Source organism: Crocodylus siamensis, chromosome 4 (assembly GCF_052110815.1).
Source record: "Crocodylus siamensis isolate JL-2025a chromosome 4, ASM5211081v1, whole genome shotgun sequence".
Classification (NCBI taxonomy): Eukaryota; Metazoa; Chordata; order Crocodylia; family Crocodylidae; genus Crocodylus; species Crocodylus siamensis.
Window position 1 is genome coordinate 5194961 of NC_143398.1, and position 13730 is coordinate 5208690.

General features: G+C 43.2%; 1 protein-coding gene across 1 annotated transcript in view; it reads right to left on the reverse strand.

Annotated features, from left to right (window-relative positions):
* Nucleotides 1-13730, reverse strand: part of LRGUK (leucine rich repeats and guanylate kinase domain containing) — a 68908-nt gene that overhangs the window by 40967 nt on the left and 14211 nt on the right. The window contains exons 7-10 of the mRNA XM_090041545.1: nucleotides 9922-10065; nucleotides 4498-4578; nucleotides 2765-2851; nucleotides 987-1093 (exon numbers count right to left, since the gene is read on the reverse strand). Coding sequence (XP_089897671.1) covers nucleotides 987-1093; nucleotides 2765-2851; nucleotides 4498-4578; nucleotides 9922-10065 — 419 coding nt within the window. The remainder of the gene's footprint in view (nucleotides 1-986; nucleotides 1094-2764; nucleotides 2852-4497; nucleotides 4579-9921; nucleotides 10066-13730) is intronic.

Below are 13730 nucleotides of genomic sequence, written 5' to 3' on the forward strand. Positions count from 1 at the left end.
TAACGGGCACCTGTGCGGGAATGAGCAATGTAAGGGGGGTGTTTAGCATTTTTCAGGATCAGTCCCAGGGGACAATGAAGAATCTTAACAAACACACAGATTTCTTAATTACTAACCATAGGCCTAAAATTAGGGTGCTTGGCTATGTATTTAGATGCCCAAACGGATGAGTAGATGCCTAAAATAGACTTTGGGATACAGAAGTGAGCATGGAAATGTTGCCAACAATAATAAAACTGTGTATTTATATCATCTTTAATTGACTGTTGCAAAGCACTCTGCAAACATTTATGAAATAGGAACTGCAATGCCTGCATGAGGTAGACAAGTCCCGTCATTCCTGTCTTATAGCCAAGAAACAAAGCAGAGAGAAGATGCACAACAAAACAATGCCAGGCCTGGAAACAGCACCTAGAACTCACTCTCGTCTCTGTGCTTTCATCTGTGGTCAACACCTTCCCCTCTCAAAATGCAGAATTGGCTGGGCTTCAGTGTAAATTTGAAAGTTTGGCTCCAAACATGTAAATTGTACTCCAAGTTACAGAGTAAAGCCATTTTGCTCACAATGGGATGTCAACAGTGTGAAGGGAAGGAGTAAATAGAGTAGGAAGAAGTTACGCTGCAGAGTTTGCTTCACCCTCTAGAGATTTTTAAATTGCCTGTGGGTATTGATAGAATTTTTGCATCTTTCATTTCTGGTGCGAATGGCCATCTGCTTCAGCAGATTGTTTAAAAGAAATGGAGCTTTGGGCAATCTGTCTCAGAGTGTAGAGGTGAGCAACTAACTTCATTTCATAATCAACTCAACCAAACAAGATTTGCCTAATTTCCAGACTGATAATAGCAAACTACAGAATGCCTACTCTTCATTAGACGGATTTAAAGGTGTGAAAGCGATAGAGAGCCCTCCCCTGGATGAGGACAATTCATTCTGCTTTACTCGACTGCCACCTAAAGGACTGGACATAAACTGGAGGTAAGGTTACCTGTCAAAGATCCTCTGTGGCTGCATCAGGCTGTACATTACGTGGGTCATGTGATCTTTTGCACCAACCACTTCTGGAGGAGGGTCATACTTATTAACCGCAGCGACCTGTTAGGAGAATAAGAAGGCAACAGAAGAAGAACAGCCATGTCATTGCTCTTACTGGTAATACACTGCACAGAGTACTGTGAATAATGAGGACTTCCTTCTTTTCTTGTGCTCATCCTTGTATCTGGCTTGTTCATAATCAGGGGTGCGAATGTATATATCTTTTGGGGAGGTTTAAATACAGTTCAATAGATGGATGGAAAACATTTCACACTATCTCATCATCTTTCCATAATTTATTCTAGCTTTTCCTGGAAGGAGGGCAGAGGCTAAGGGAAGCAAATCATCTTATAAAGCGCACAGTGACTTTGTTTATGATTTAGTTTTCCTTTTGTGTGTGTGTGTCTTTTCTTAGTTGTAGTGAAGGACAGCAAATTGAAAGACAGAGTCCTTCATTTATTGCCCAGAAAGGGAATGACGGGGCAGTTGCAGTGTAAGTTTGTTACAAAGCCACCCTTAAAAGGACTTCAGTCCTCATCTTGGAAGGAGAAGGGAGTATAAACACATCCCATTCTAGCCAATTTTGCTGAAAGGTCTAGCTGGTGCTGATAAATGGCGGATTTTTTTTTTAATGTAATCAGCTTATTTGGAAATGGACTAGGAACCACTAAGTCATTTTGTATAGGCCACAATGATCAGATAGCAGCATAAGCTGGTGACTTAGGCTCTGGCTATATTTGCTGAGAAGTCATGGCTGATAACAGCTCTGATATGTTTTACCAGTCTAGAGTGAATGAGCTGAAATCATGGTAAGGGCCACATTAAAAAGAATTTTCTATTCAAGGCTTCAACTTTGGTAGCAATTTACTGTCCTAATGGTTCTAACACGGTTGTGGCCCAAGCACTGTGTATAGCTCAGGTATCAGTACAGAGGTGAAAGGTTCTTTGTAACACCTGCTTATCAACCTGTCCCTCCAGTTATTTCTTACTAAAAGCTCTTTTAAAATCTGATTCCCGCTAATGGAAGTGGTGCACAGAATTACAAGGGATGTTACAGCTTTCAGTAGTGTTGCACTGTTGTCACAGCTGTGATGGACAACGGGAAAAAAAAACAAGGAAGGTGATTTGTTTCATGAAATCTTTTACTGGACCAAGTTTATGGTTGGGAGAAACATTAGATATTAGACAAGCAGACCTGAAGAAGGGCATTTGGTGCCTGAAAACTTGTCTAACATCTCTACCAACCATAAAGTTAGTCCAGTAAAAAAAATATCATGAAACAAATCTTGCCTGTAGCTTTCAGACAGTTTACTTAGCAGTATAAGCCATCTTAAGAAAATGCTTCTTAGTAATAATGCACTGATTACAGCTTCAAAGCACTTGGCCAATATTAACTAATGAATCTAAACTAGTAACTAGGGACTATTGTGATTGCTAAAATCTACTCAGTCATTTCTTTATTAAGAAACATATACTTAATGGGAGATTTTCACACTGATATGCCATAAATTGCTTTTCACTATACAGCAGATATACAGTTACATGTCAGGAGCCTAAAAGCAAACTCTCTGAATTGACACTTACCAGCTGGCATGTGGATAATTTTCCTCCCCACATAAAGCAATTCTTTATTTGCATATAAACATTACTGAAAATAACTGGCATTTTAACTCTCTTCTAGCCGGCAGCAGGATTATTTAGCAACACTCCCAAACTAAAGTGATTGTGTACCTTTTCTTCCACTGTAATCTTCTTGTTATCCAGCTCTGTTAAACGGAGCAACATGAAAATCACCAAGAGCCAATATTCTGTTTGTTCCTGATAGAAATATGAGAAATGATGCACTGTTCTCTTTTTACATCTGCAAACATTTAAGCTGCGCTGCAAAATATTTAACTTCCATTCGGTTACAAAAACATCACATGTATTTTATCTTAATATATTGTAGCCTATAATGCCATTTACCCTGAAGGATCTCAATATGCTCTATAAACCGATCATTGAAATGCAGCCATCTCTAACGTGAAATCTGGCAGCTGATCAACAGCTTGCAGCAACACTGTACAATAGTTTGGGACAGGAATTAAAGAATGATATCATTTCTAACTCCACCTGCAGAGAGAATTAATGAGGACAGAAAGTAGTCTCCTATATGGGAATTACATAATAAACCACACTAATACCCCTAATCTTGCAAAAAGTGTTGTTAAAAAAGTTACAGTATAAAATAATCATTACTGATGCTTTTAAGTGGCTAAAAAAAGCAGAGACATAATAATAAAAGAATAATTAGCAATCAAACAGGGAGCTGACATCTTGACAACCTGATGAAGCGTACTTGTACTGTTTCTAAAAAAAAAAGCCAAGTCCTGTGGTAAGCTACTGAAATTTCGAGAAGGTCAAAGATGTCTTAAGATAATTGTTGTTTATTTTTTTAAAGTAATTGAAAAAACGGTAAAATAGCTAGGAAAAGATCACACGCATGTGATCTTTAAGCAAGATCAAATTCTGCTCTGAGGAGGCTGGCTGTCTCGTCAAGCAAAGGTTGCTGTGAGCTATAGGGTAGGCATATTACAGGTATTTTCCCCTATTAATTGCATTGTACACAATAACAGACTGTTCTTAAGGAAGCCACAATAAAACACTGACATAGTTATCTTGAACCAAGAGAGAGAAATGAAATCCTGACCATTTCTTCCCAACACTGCAAATCACTGTCAAGTTCAAAAGGGATCTGAAAAATCATCAAACTTTAAATGATATTACTTTTAATCTTTGGTACAGTTCAGGACAGATTGTACACAGTCAAAACATATGATTTTACTCCCCTTTAGATGCTGATGTCATTGATCAATGGGACATTTATTGGGGATATTGCAGGGATCTTGAATAAAGAATGAGTCCATCAGAAAGAAAAAAATCAGTTTCTAGGGCAGTGGCTTTCTATCTGGTTATACTCAAGGCACTGCTCAAAAAATGCCAAGTCTTCGCTTTTACTCTTTATTTGATGACACAAAAAATAACAAAGCAATTCTTCTGTTGCAAAAAACTAAGAAAGCCTACAACCGGTCAACCTGTTTTTGACCCTATGCACTCCTACGTGAAATCTCTGGGGTTATCTTGTGAATTGTATGTAGGTATTTGCACACATAACAATGCTAATATTGTGCATCACCATTAAAAGGATCTCATGGCACTCCAAAGCGCTGTGCCACCCTGGCTGACAATCACTTTTCTAAGGGGAGGCAGTTTTAAAGGTGGCTGTTGCTAAGAGGTAGAATCAGCTTCCAGTGCAGTTAACAGGAGCCTTTCCCCTGACTTCGGTGAGAAAAATTTTTTTTCAGAGCTTTTATTTCAGGAGAGCATGTAAGATATGTATTCTTTCTATGCGTTGCTTTAACATCTGGACAAAAACTAAACTAATCATTGCAAATACATTTTTGGCTCCTTGTAGCCTCTCTTACCTGCACTGGGTTGTTTAACAGATTTAAGCCTCTAAGGAGAGGTAGGTCTTCAATATATTCAAGCTCACCCAGATCAGCAATCTAGTTATACAGAGATATACAGCATAAGTATAATAGCTATAATAGTGCATATAATAAGTACAATAGCTATGAGCAGAAAGCATTTAAGTGCTAAACCTTAAAACATGGGTACAACCCTGCCTCTCCCCTTGATATACTTTCAAAATGTGTACGCATACCCACCACATGTAATATCATACTTCCAGTAATGCAAACTGGGTAATTTCCATTGCAGATAGGGAACGTGCCTTACTAAGTGCATGGTTATTTTAAAAGACACAACTCTCTCCAATGCTTTACTTTGCTCAGTGCATCCAATTTTCACAGGCTGATGTGCAAAAGCCAGGCAACAGCTGTCTGAGAAACTGTGGGTTTTCACAGTAGTGGCCTTAGGGGAGGGCAAACCGGGCGACCGCCTGGGGCCCCCAAAATTTTGCAACTTTTTTTTGGTGGTGGGGGGAAGTTTTTGCAAGGAAGTGGCTCTATTTGCATTTTAACACTTGACTATTTATCTAATTGCCTCAAAGAATATTAAAAAGATCCATGATACAACTGTGGTGGGTTATAGATCATCCAAATTAAGCCTTTAAGGGGCCCCAAATGACTCTCTTGCCCAGGGCTCCAACAGCCATAAGGTCACCGCTGGTTTGTTGTCACCTTTTGCATTTTTAGAGTTACAAACAAAATGTTCCCTTTTTCTAAGAAACAGGTTTCTTTTCATTAAGTGTCCAAAGCGAAGTCTTAGTAGAGACTCCCAAACCTGCATGCCCAGCTACAGGACTGGGCAATTCAAACGAGATTTGTCATCTCTAGCCTTCCCACTACCTCTTCAGAAGAACAAAGCAAAAAAAAAATACAGAGTGGCTCTGAATAGCTTCACTGCCAGTGGAGGGTATGGATCCTAGAAAGAAAGATGTCCAGTTTTGAAGATTATTCCATACACATTTTTGTAGACAAGCTCTTTGTGACAAAACTTCTGAAAATCTAGATTTTAAGCAAATCAGCATGAGGGTCATTTAATCTAAACTCCTTAAACATTCTGTGCTGTTGAAAAAAATATATTTGCCTGTTTAGAAAGCGCGAGTACTGAAAGAATTAAATGATTTTGTAAAGTCTTGAATCGACACATTTAGCTTCTCTCCTAATACAGAAGTCAAAAACCACATATCATGTGGTTTCAGACCTTTTAAGCTGTTACTGAGGCCAAGGTTTTAAGAAATTTAATTCTGGGGAACAAGGGCTTTCTTTAAAATAATCAATAAAAGCTAGATATGTGCTGTATCTTTGGTCATGGGATTTACTGCTGAAATGATATGTTGGTGTTGGACCAGTATTCATCCAACTGTCATCAATCTCCTTATAATAAGATCTCTTGTCCCATATGACATCATCGTAATTTCTACAGCACTAGAAGTGCCCAAAATGATACCATCTTAAAAGCTTCTTGATCTTCCACAAGAAAAAAAAGTATCTATGCGAGTTCACCTGGAAATACAAAGATAAGTTTTCATTTCTGCAGCAATCAAGGCTGCTTGTGCTACAGACACACTTGCTTTACCATCTAGGTTGCTGTAGTAACATCACTGTGTTTTGATGGTAGCTACATTAAAAAAACAATCCTATTTCATATTGTAATGGGGGTCTACCGGGGCCAATCTCTGCGAGGCCCGCCCACCTGTTCTTGGGCTAACCGCCTGCCTTCTTGCCTGCCATGCCTTGGTCTTAACTGATTAATTAATAGATGTAATTAGGCGGGAGGCTACATATTTTCTGCTTTGCTGCTAGGGGGCGCTATCTGCGGCTCCATTCCTCCCCTACACTGCAGCCCAAGCCTCACTGATGACATCACAATGTTTTCAAATGCGCCAGTCCCTCACAATGCAGCCCAGAATCCTACTGTAGGACCCCACCTGGGTTCCTCCCTTCAGGCAGGCTCTGCCGCTGTCATACTAGGCTATTTATCACCCTGCCATCAGTTCCCCTTCAGGTGCGGTCCCCTCACTGGGACCTTCGGCTCACACTAGCCCTGGCCCACCTCTGGGCCAGTTGGGACCCCAGGCCTCTGGCTCTTGGGCATCCCTCTCGGTGGGCCTCCTTGCCCTCCTGACCCTCCTGGTCCTGGCCCCTGCCTGGGCCAGTCAGGGGAAGCCCTGATGTATGACCCATACTCTTATCCTGGGGTCCCCCTCTCTGGGTCCTCCTTTACAGACGTGGGGAGCTGGGGTACCTCACACCATGACGGGTGCCTTAGGGTCTCGCAGGGGACTCTCACTCCCTGCCCTTGGCAGCAGGTTGTGGTGCTACAACCGGTGTTATCTTTGACTCATACTCTGCCTCCCAACAATGGTGGACTTATTGGGGTCAGGGCTCAGCTCTCGCTCTCTCTGTCTGAGCCTCCTCTCCCTTCACAGGGCTCCACATCGCCCTCTCTCGCTGTGGTTCCACAGCACTGGCCCCCTCTCAACTGGGGCTCAGATGTTATAGTTGACCCAAACTCTGCCTCCCAGCATTGGAGGACTTACTGGGGTCAGGACTCAGCTCTCTCGCCCTATGGATGAGCCCCCACTCTCCCTTCACAGGGCTCCACATCGCCCTCTCTCTGGGGCTTCTGATCACTGCCCACTTTTGATGTGGTTCCACAGCATAATGCCCCCTTTACTCGGGGTCTCAGGGTTTCCCTCCACAGGTGGGCTCAGGTGGCCGTAGCCATAGCCGTGCCTGGCCCCAACTCTCCTCCTCAGGGTCTCAAACCACCACAACTACCTCCAGTGTACCGTGCCCCACCCTAAGGTGAGGGCTAGGGGTTAAGGCACCCTGACCCACCTTTCACCGGGGTGATCACTGGCCTGGCATTTCCTGGGAGCTCTCGCACCACTGGGAGACCCACCAGGCCACCCACTCTCAGCAAGGTGTAGTTTCTGGTCGCACCCAGGACCAGGAGCCTCCTACCATCCCCTACAGTTCCTCCCTTACCTCCGGATGAAACTCAGCAACCCTCAGGCCAAGCAATGTTGTCGCCTCCTCCTCCAGCAGCCAAACTGCCTTGTTTATACAGGCAGCCCTGAGCCTAAAATGGCTGCCCTCCTTAGGCACCTGGCGGCTGCCAGGTCCAGGGCCTTAAAGTGGCAGGCACACATATAATAGGATGGTGATCTCTTTTATGCTGGAATACTGAGCTTCTGCTAAAAGTTCAATAATTAGTGTTCCTTTTGCATTAATGTTTTTTGCAGAACGAGTCCTCTGGTGCTATGGATGTGGAATTCTAGCGGAGTAGCACTTAAAGGAAAAATGTTCCAATATTGCTGAGATCATAATAAAGGCTCTGCTGTGTGATTATAGAGCAAAACTAATGAGAGACATCTCTTTGAGAGAGACATGCACTCTTCATTTAATGAAGACAAAGTTCTGCTATTACTCTGAGTTTTTGATGAATAGCAAAATTGAGTACATCATCTCAGAATGAGGATCTCTCCGGAGAGAAGAGTATTATTTTATCCACTAAATGCATGCAGTTCACAATGTGGTAACACAAAATTCCCTGCAACTGTCCCACCAGCATGTTCTACCTGACTCTGGGTTGAGAGGAGAGATTGGTCTGTAGGATAGCATAAAAAATCCTCCACTTGCCAACAATTTCTTTATACCAGCAGCAGGGAGTGAAACAAAAGGCACTTCTGAAGGATCCTGGAGTGTGTTGGTATTGAGTTGCTACCTGATTGGCCTATAATGCCTTCTTGCAGCCAAAGCAGCAAGTTCAAACTCCGTTTGGGCCCCATCTCGTTGGCTGTTGTTTTTTCCCCTGCTTAAAGCCTTTTCTCTGAGCACGTCCTTTATCTTCTCCATATCTTAGCATAGCTTTTAGAGGAAAAATTTCCCACAAGAACTTTCTTACCAGCTGTATCAAGCCAAACCCACACAGCTGATATATTCAATGAACTTCCCCCTTTTTTACAATCCTAGATTCTTCTACCCACTGCTCAGAACACATGGGTGAAGATCACAGATCAATTTGCCTTCGGATATCAATTAACGGGAAACATGATTCCCACTTCCCATCTGTTCAGACAGAAGATGTTCTAAGGGTTTTGAGGACAGTTCTAGACCTTTTCTTTTAACTCTTGAAAATGGGGGAGGATGAAATCCACTGTTGCCGTTTATGATAAAAAAAATCCTCTTTGTTATAGAGGCTATTGTCATAGAGTCAAAACTGACAGCGGTGCTGGAATTTTGGTTGAATAAATTAGCTTTAATGTCACTGTTCAAGAAAAATACAAACAGTAATAACAGAACCACGTAAGAGAGTAATTGAACTTCGTAATACAACTTTTTCAAATAGAAGAGAATATCGTTACATTGGTTAGGTCTCAAATTTCCTCAAGTCACCTAGAAAAGGATGTGTTAGAAAGGTGGCAACTCACCCCACAGTTTCTGACACGTACCATTAAACAAGACAAATTTTGATGAGGCAGAATTAATAGCTTCTGCCTGCTATAAAGAGCAATCGAAACTCTATGAAGCAATGGAGGCAGTGTTATTAATGCTAATGAAGACCATTCTATTAGTTAGCTTCCCATCTTGCTAGATTTTAAACATTGATGCACCCTTTAAATGTCGACCTGAACGTGCTGTTATAAAAAGGAATTAATAAGTTATTGTGTTCACTCTTGTGGGCGTTTCCTTAAACTGGGGAGAATATTTGAAAATGATGTTATTTTTTATTTGCTATGATTTTTACTACACAGAATTGGCTTTAATGGAAAACTAATTGATCCATTGAGGGCCTCTTCTGAAATTAAAGACCTGGAAAGCTCTCTGATGTGTGGAGTTGCAGAAATAACTTTTTCTGGGTTCAAATGTCACCTGAAACTATAGGTATAAATGAGTTGCATGGTCCCATCATAGTCTCCAGTGAACATTCTGCTGCATAACAGAAGTCACCAGATAACACTGTACAAAATTCTGTATGACTGGAAGTCTTACAGGGCCCAAGTGAAACTTGTGATAGAAAGATAGGGTTGAGGGATACTGGAATAGCTAAGATAAAAGTAATGGTTGTCAGGTATACTTGGGTGGAAAAAAAAGTTCCCTACATTGTGTCATCCCTGGAACATCCACGCTAAAAAATGCTCTTAGTCTTTCAAAGAGAGGAGTACCAAATGTCATGTAAGAATGATTGACCTAAATAGAAATTAGTCCAAGCACTTAAGTGAGACAGAGAGAGCTGCATCACAGCTCCTGGGACCCACAGAAAAAATACTGAATCTCTTCTAATATTTCTTTAGTGTAGGATTGTGGGGATTCAGGGCTGAATCTTCAAGGAGCTGAATTGTAGAAAGGATTTCAGATTCACATGCAGGACCTTACCTGATTATCCTCCAGATTGATCACCTCTAGTAGACAGTGCTCCTCCAAACCTCCAAGGCTACTGATGTTATTACTGGATAAATCCAAATGCTGGAGAGTTCTCAGTTCCTCCAAACCAGTTATCTTCTCAATCTGGTTAGCGCTCTAGGAATGAGTCCGAATCAGATAAAGACCTCATAAGTTTTCAAGGGTGAAAAATGAAGTATCCCAGGGGAACAACATCCTTGCCTCTTAAGGGATAATTTCTGTGTTCGCTTATAAGACTATTATGAAACTTATTAGATAAGGACAGATCATTTTTCTCTCTCAGGTCTTCTATGTATTAGGCTCCCCCAGACATCAATTTTGTAGTGAAAGAAAAAAATACCCAAAACACTATGGGCAGCTAGGGGTTCAAAGGTGCCAATAAAGAGGGGGCAACTGGGGACTGCTCCCTAGCTCTCTTCTGTTCCCAGGCAACTTTAAAGGGCCAGACAGGCCCACCGAGAGGCTTGCAAGCCCTTTAAAGTTCCCAGGCAGCCCGAGAGCTCGCTGAAACCTGTGTCAGGTTGCTCAGAAGCCCTTTGAAGTTTCTGGCTTGCAGGAAGCACAGTCGCCCTTACTGTCAGGCATCATGGGTGATGGAGCTCCCTCTAAGCCTCCCGGGGTGGCAGGGGCTGCCTGGGAGGTCTTCATCCCTTCACCCCCTGCCACTGCCACTTCCCCAGAGGCAAGGGTAAACGGGCTTCCCTGCAAACAATAGTTCCGTAGTTGTTAGGGGCTGGAAGGGACCTTACAGATCATCGGGTCCAGTCCCCCTGCACTTGGGCAGGAAAGACTCAGATGATTGTAGTTTCAAAGGAAGTGCAAGCCACCCAGGACCAGAGAGCCGCTTTCCAGTGCCAGATGGCTCACATACCCAGGTGAACCTAGGTTTCCCCACCTGGGTGACACCTGCATTGGCAGGGGGGCAAGAGGGACAGGGCAGTCTATAAAACTCCTTGACAGCTCACAGTGAACAGGCTGTCAGGGATTCAGCTGCTTTTCCTTTCTTCCTCTCTGCCCCCATACTTGAGGGAGAGGAAGGGAGAGCACAGCACTGTGGGATGGTGGAGGGTACAGACCAGATGTTAAATTTGTCTAAATGAGCAATTTCTTTGTTGTAGATCTGCTATTTTTGTGGTGGATTGGCCACTTTTTGCTAGGGACAAATCTCTTGAATGTCTGGCATGTTACCATTTGCCGCCGGAAATCGGCATCTATCCCACAACAAGGTAACATCTGGAAGGGGCCTGAGCTTCATCCGCATCAGGAGATGCCAGATTACAACTCCTCTTTTTTACTGAGGGAGAAACAAATGGGATTATCTCATTTGGTTTAACTCCAGTGCATTTTAAGGAAATCACACAAGTGCTGACTTATGCTAATAACAAACAGGACCATGATCTTTTTTCTGCAATCCCGCAGCCACGAAATGAGATACAGAAATGTCTTTCTGAAGGAGAAGCATATCTCAAAAAAAAAGTTTTTGCAAAAAAAAGTTTGTCCTACATATAAAGTATGTGCCAAAATGCTGCTCAAAAGTGTATTTATGGAGTACCTGGGGGTGCAGAGGAAATGCTTCAAGGACGTCCTTAAGGCAAAAATTAAGAAGTTTGGCATTGGCACCACAAATTGGGAAAACCAGCCCAAGACAGGGCTACATGGTGACACCTTGCGAGAGACGGTACATTTTATTTCGAGGAAAACGGTCTCAAGCTGGTGGCAGAACACCAACAGAAATGGAAGGAAAGGAAACAAGACTGAGAAATCCATGGCCTGACCCTCCCTTTTACCACCACCTGTGGCATTTGCCAGAGAGTCGGCGGTTCTAGGACTGGCCTTCTTAGCCATCGCTGGACTCATTTACACCCCTATATTTGACCCGTGGGAGTGATCATCCTTGTCTGTGAGGGATAGCCGCTGACACCAAATGTAAGCCAATACAGTGTTATCTCCCTCTTTCTGCAGACAATCTGTAGCAATAGGTTGTGTCTATATATTCACTTCATCACAGGGAGTAAAGGAAACCTCAGTTACCCAAAGTAATATCTAACTGCATGCTTACAAGGACCCCCATGACAAATGCTGTGATATACCACGCAAGCCCAGAGTCATTTCTTCAGAAGTAGAATCATAGGACCATAGGAAATGAGGGTTGAAGGGACCTCAGGAGGTCGCATCTAGTCCAACCCTCTGCTCCAAGTGGGACCAGCCCCAGCTACATCATCCCAGCCAAGGCTTTGTCCAGCCGGATTTTAAAAACCCCCAAGGATGGAGACTCCAGTACCTCTCTTGGGTAACCTGTTCAGTGCCTCACTCTCCTAGTGAGAAAATTCTTCCTAATATCCAACCTCAACTTCCCTTACTGCAACTTGAGCTCATTGCTCCTTGTTCTGTCATCTGCCACCCTGGAGAATAGCCTAGCTCAGGGGCAGGCAAAATGCAGCCCATGGGCTGGGTGTGGCCCACCAGGCCATTCTATCCGGCCACGGGGCCCCTAAAAAATTTAGAAAATTAATATTTATCTGCCCCTGGCTGCCTGTCATGCAGCCCTTGATGGCTTGCCAAAACTCAGTAAGCGGCCCTCCGCCCAAAATAATTGCCTGCCTCTGGCCTAGCTCCACATCCTCTTTCAAACCCCACTTTAGGCTGCTAGTGTCTCTTCTTCTCTAGACTAAATTAACCCAGTTCCCCCAGTCTTTCCTCACCAGTCATGTCCCCCAGGCCCTGAAACATTTTTGTCACCCTCCACTGGACTCTCTCTTTATCCACATCCTTTCTGTAGTGTGTTCAATTTTGGGCCCCCCACGACTCCAGATGCGACCTCACCAGTGCAGAATAGAGGAGAAGAATCACTCCTTTTGTCCTACTGGCAACGCTCCTACCAGTGCAGCCCTGGATGCCATTAGCCTTCTTGGCACCAAGGGCACACTGCTGGTTCATATTCAGCTTCTTGTCCACTGCGACCCCCAGGTCTTTTTCTGCAGAGCTCCTGCCCAGCCAGTCACCCCCAGCCTGCACCGGTGCAGGGGATTGCCCTGTCCCAAGTGCAGGACTTGTCACTTGTCCTTATTGAACTTCATGGCATTTCTTTTGGCCCAATCCTCCAACTTGTGAAGGTTTCTCTGAATCCTAGCCCTACCCTCCAGGGGTATCTATCTACTACTCCCCCCACCTTGATGTCATCCGCAGACTTGCTGAGGGTGCTCCAGATGGGAAGGTCCATGTTCTTGACTGGGTTACTGATAGCCACAATCATATAGCCATCCCTGCTACAAACTCCTAGCATGTATAAAACCTGTTTGATTCTTTGTTGCTCTTGGGGTCCAATGACTTACCCACATGAGCTCTCAACCTTGCAAGCTGCATCTCTCTTCCATCACAGTCACTTTGTGCTGAAAGCTATTTGGCAGCTTCATATTCTATTAATAAATATTTAGGAACTAGAGAAATAAATAAGTTAGGTGGCTGTAATGTTGATCCAGTTGTCTGTCCTTGACATTTTTCCTGGCTTTTAAATCTTTAATTAGGCTATTAATAGCAAGAAGAAGCTCTCTCTCCTTTTCCTGTTCTTTACTAGACTTGTGCTCTATAAGAGTTAGAGCTGCAGTTGCAAACTGCAGTGTGCAAGGGGTACACACACAATTCTGTGAACAAAATGGATGCATGTGAGGAGCCTCTTTTGGAAAATATAAAATTCCTAGGAGTCCAGTCCATTACAGCTGCATTCATTTATATTTTGCAAACACCAGCAGAACATAGGGTTTTTGGTTTAGCTAGGCAGTATT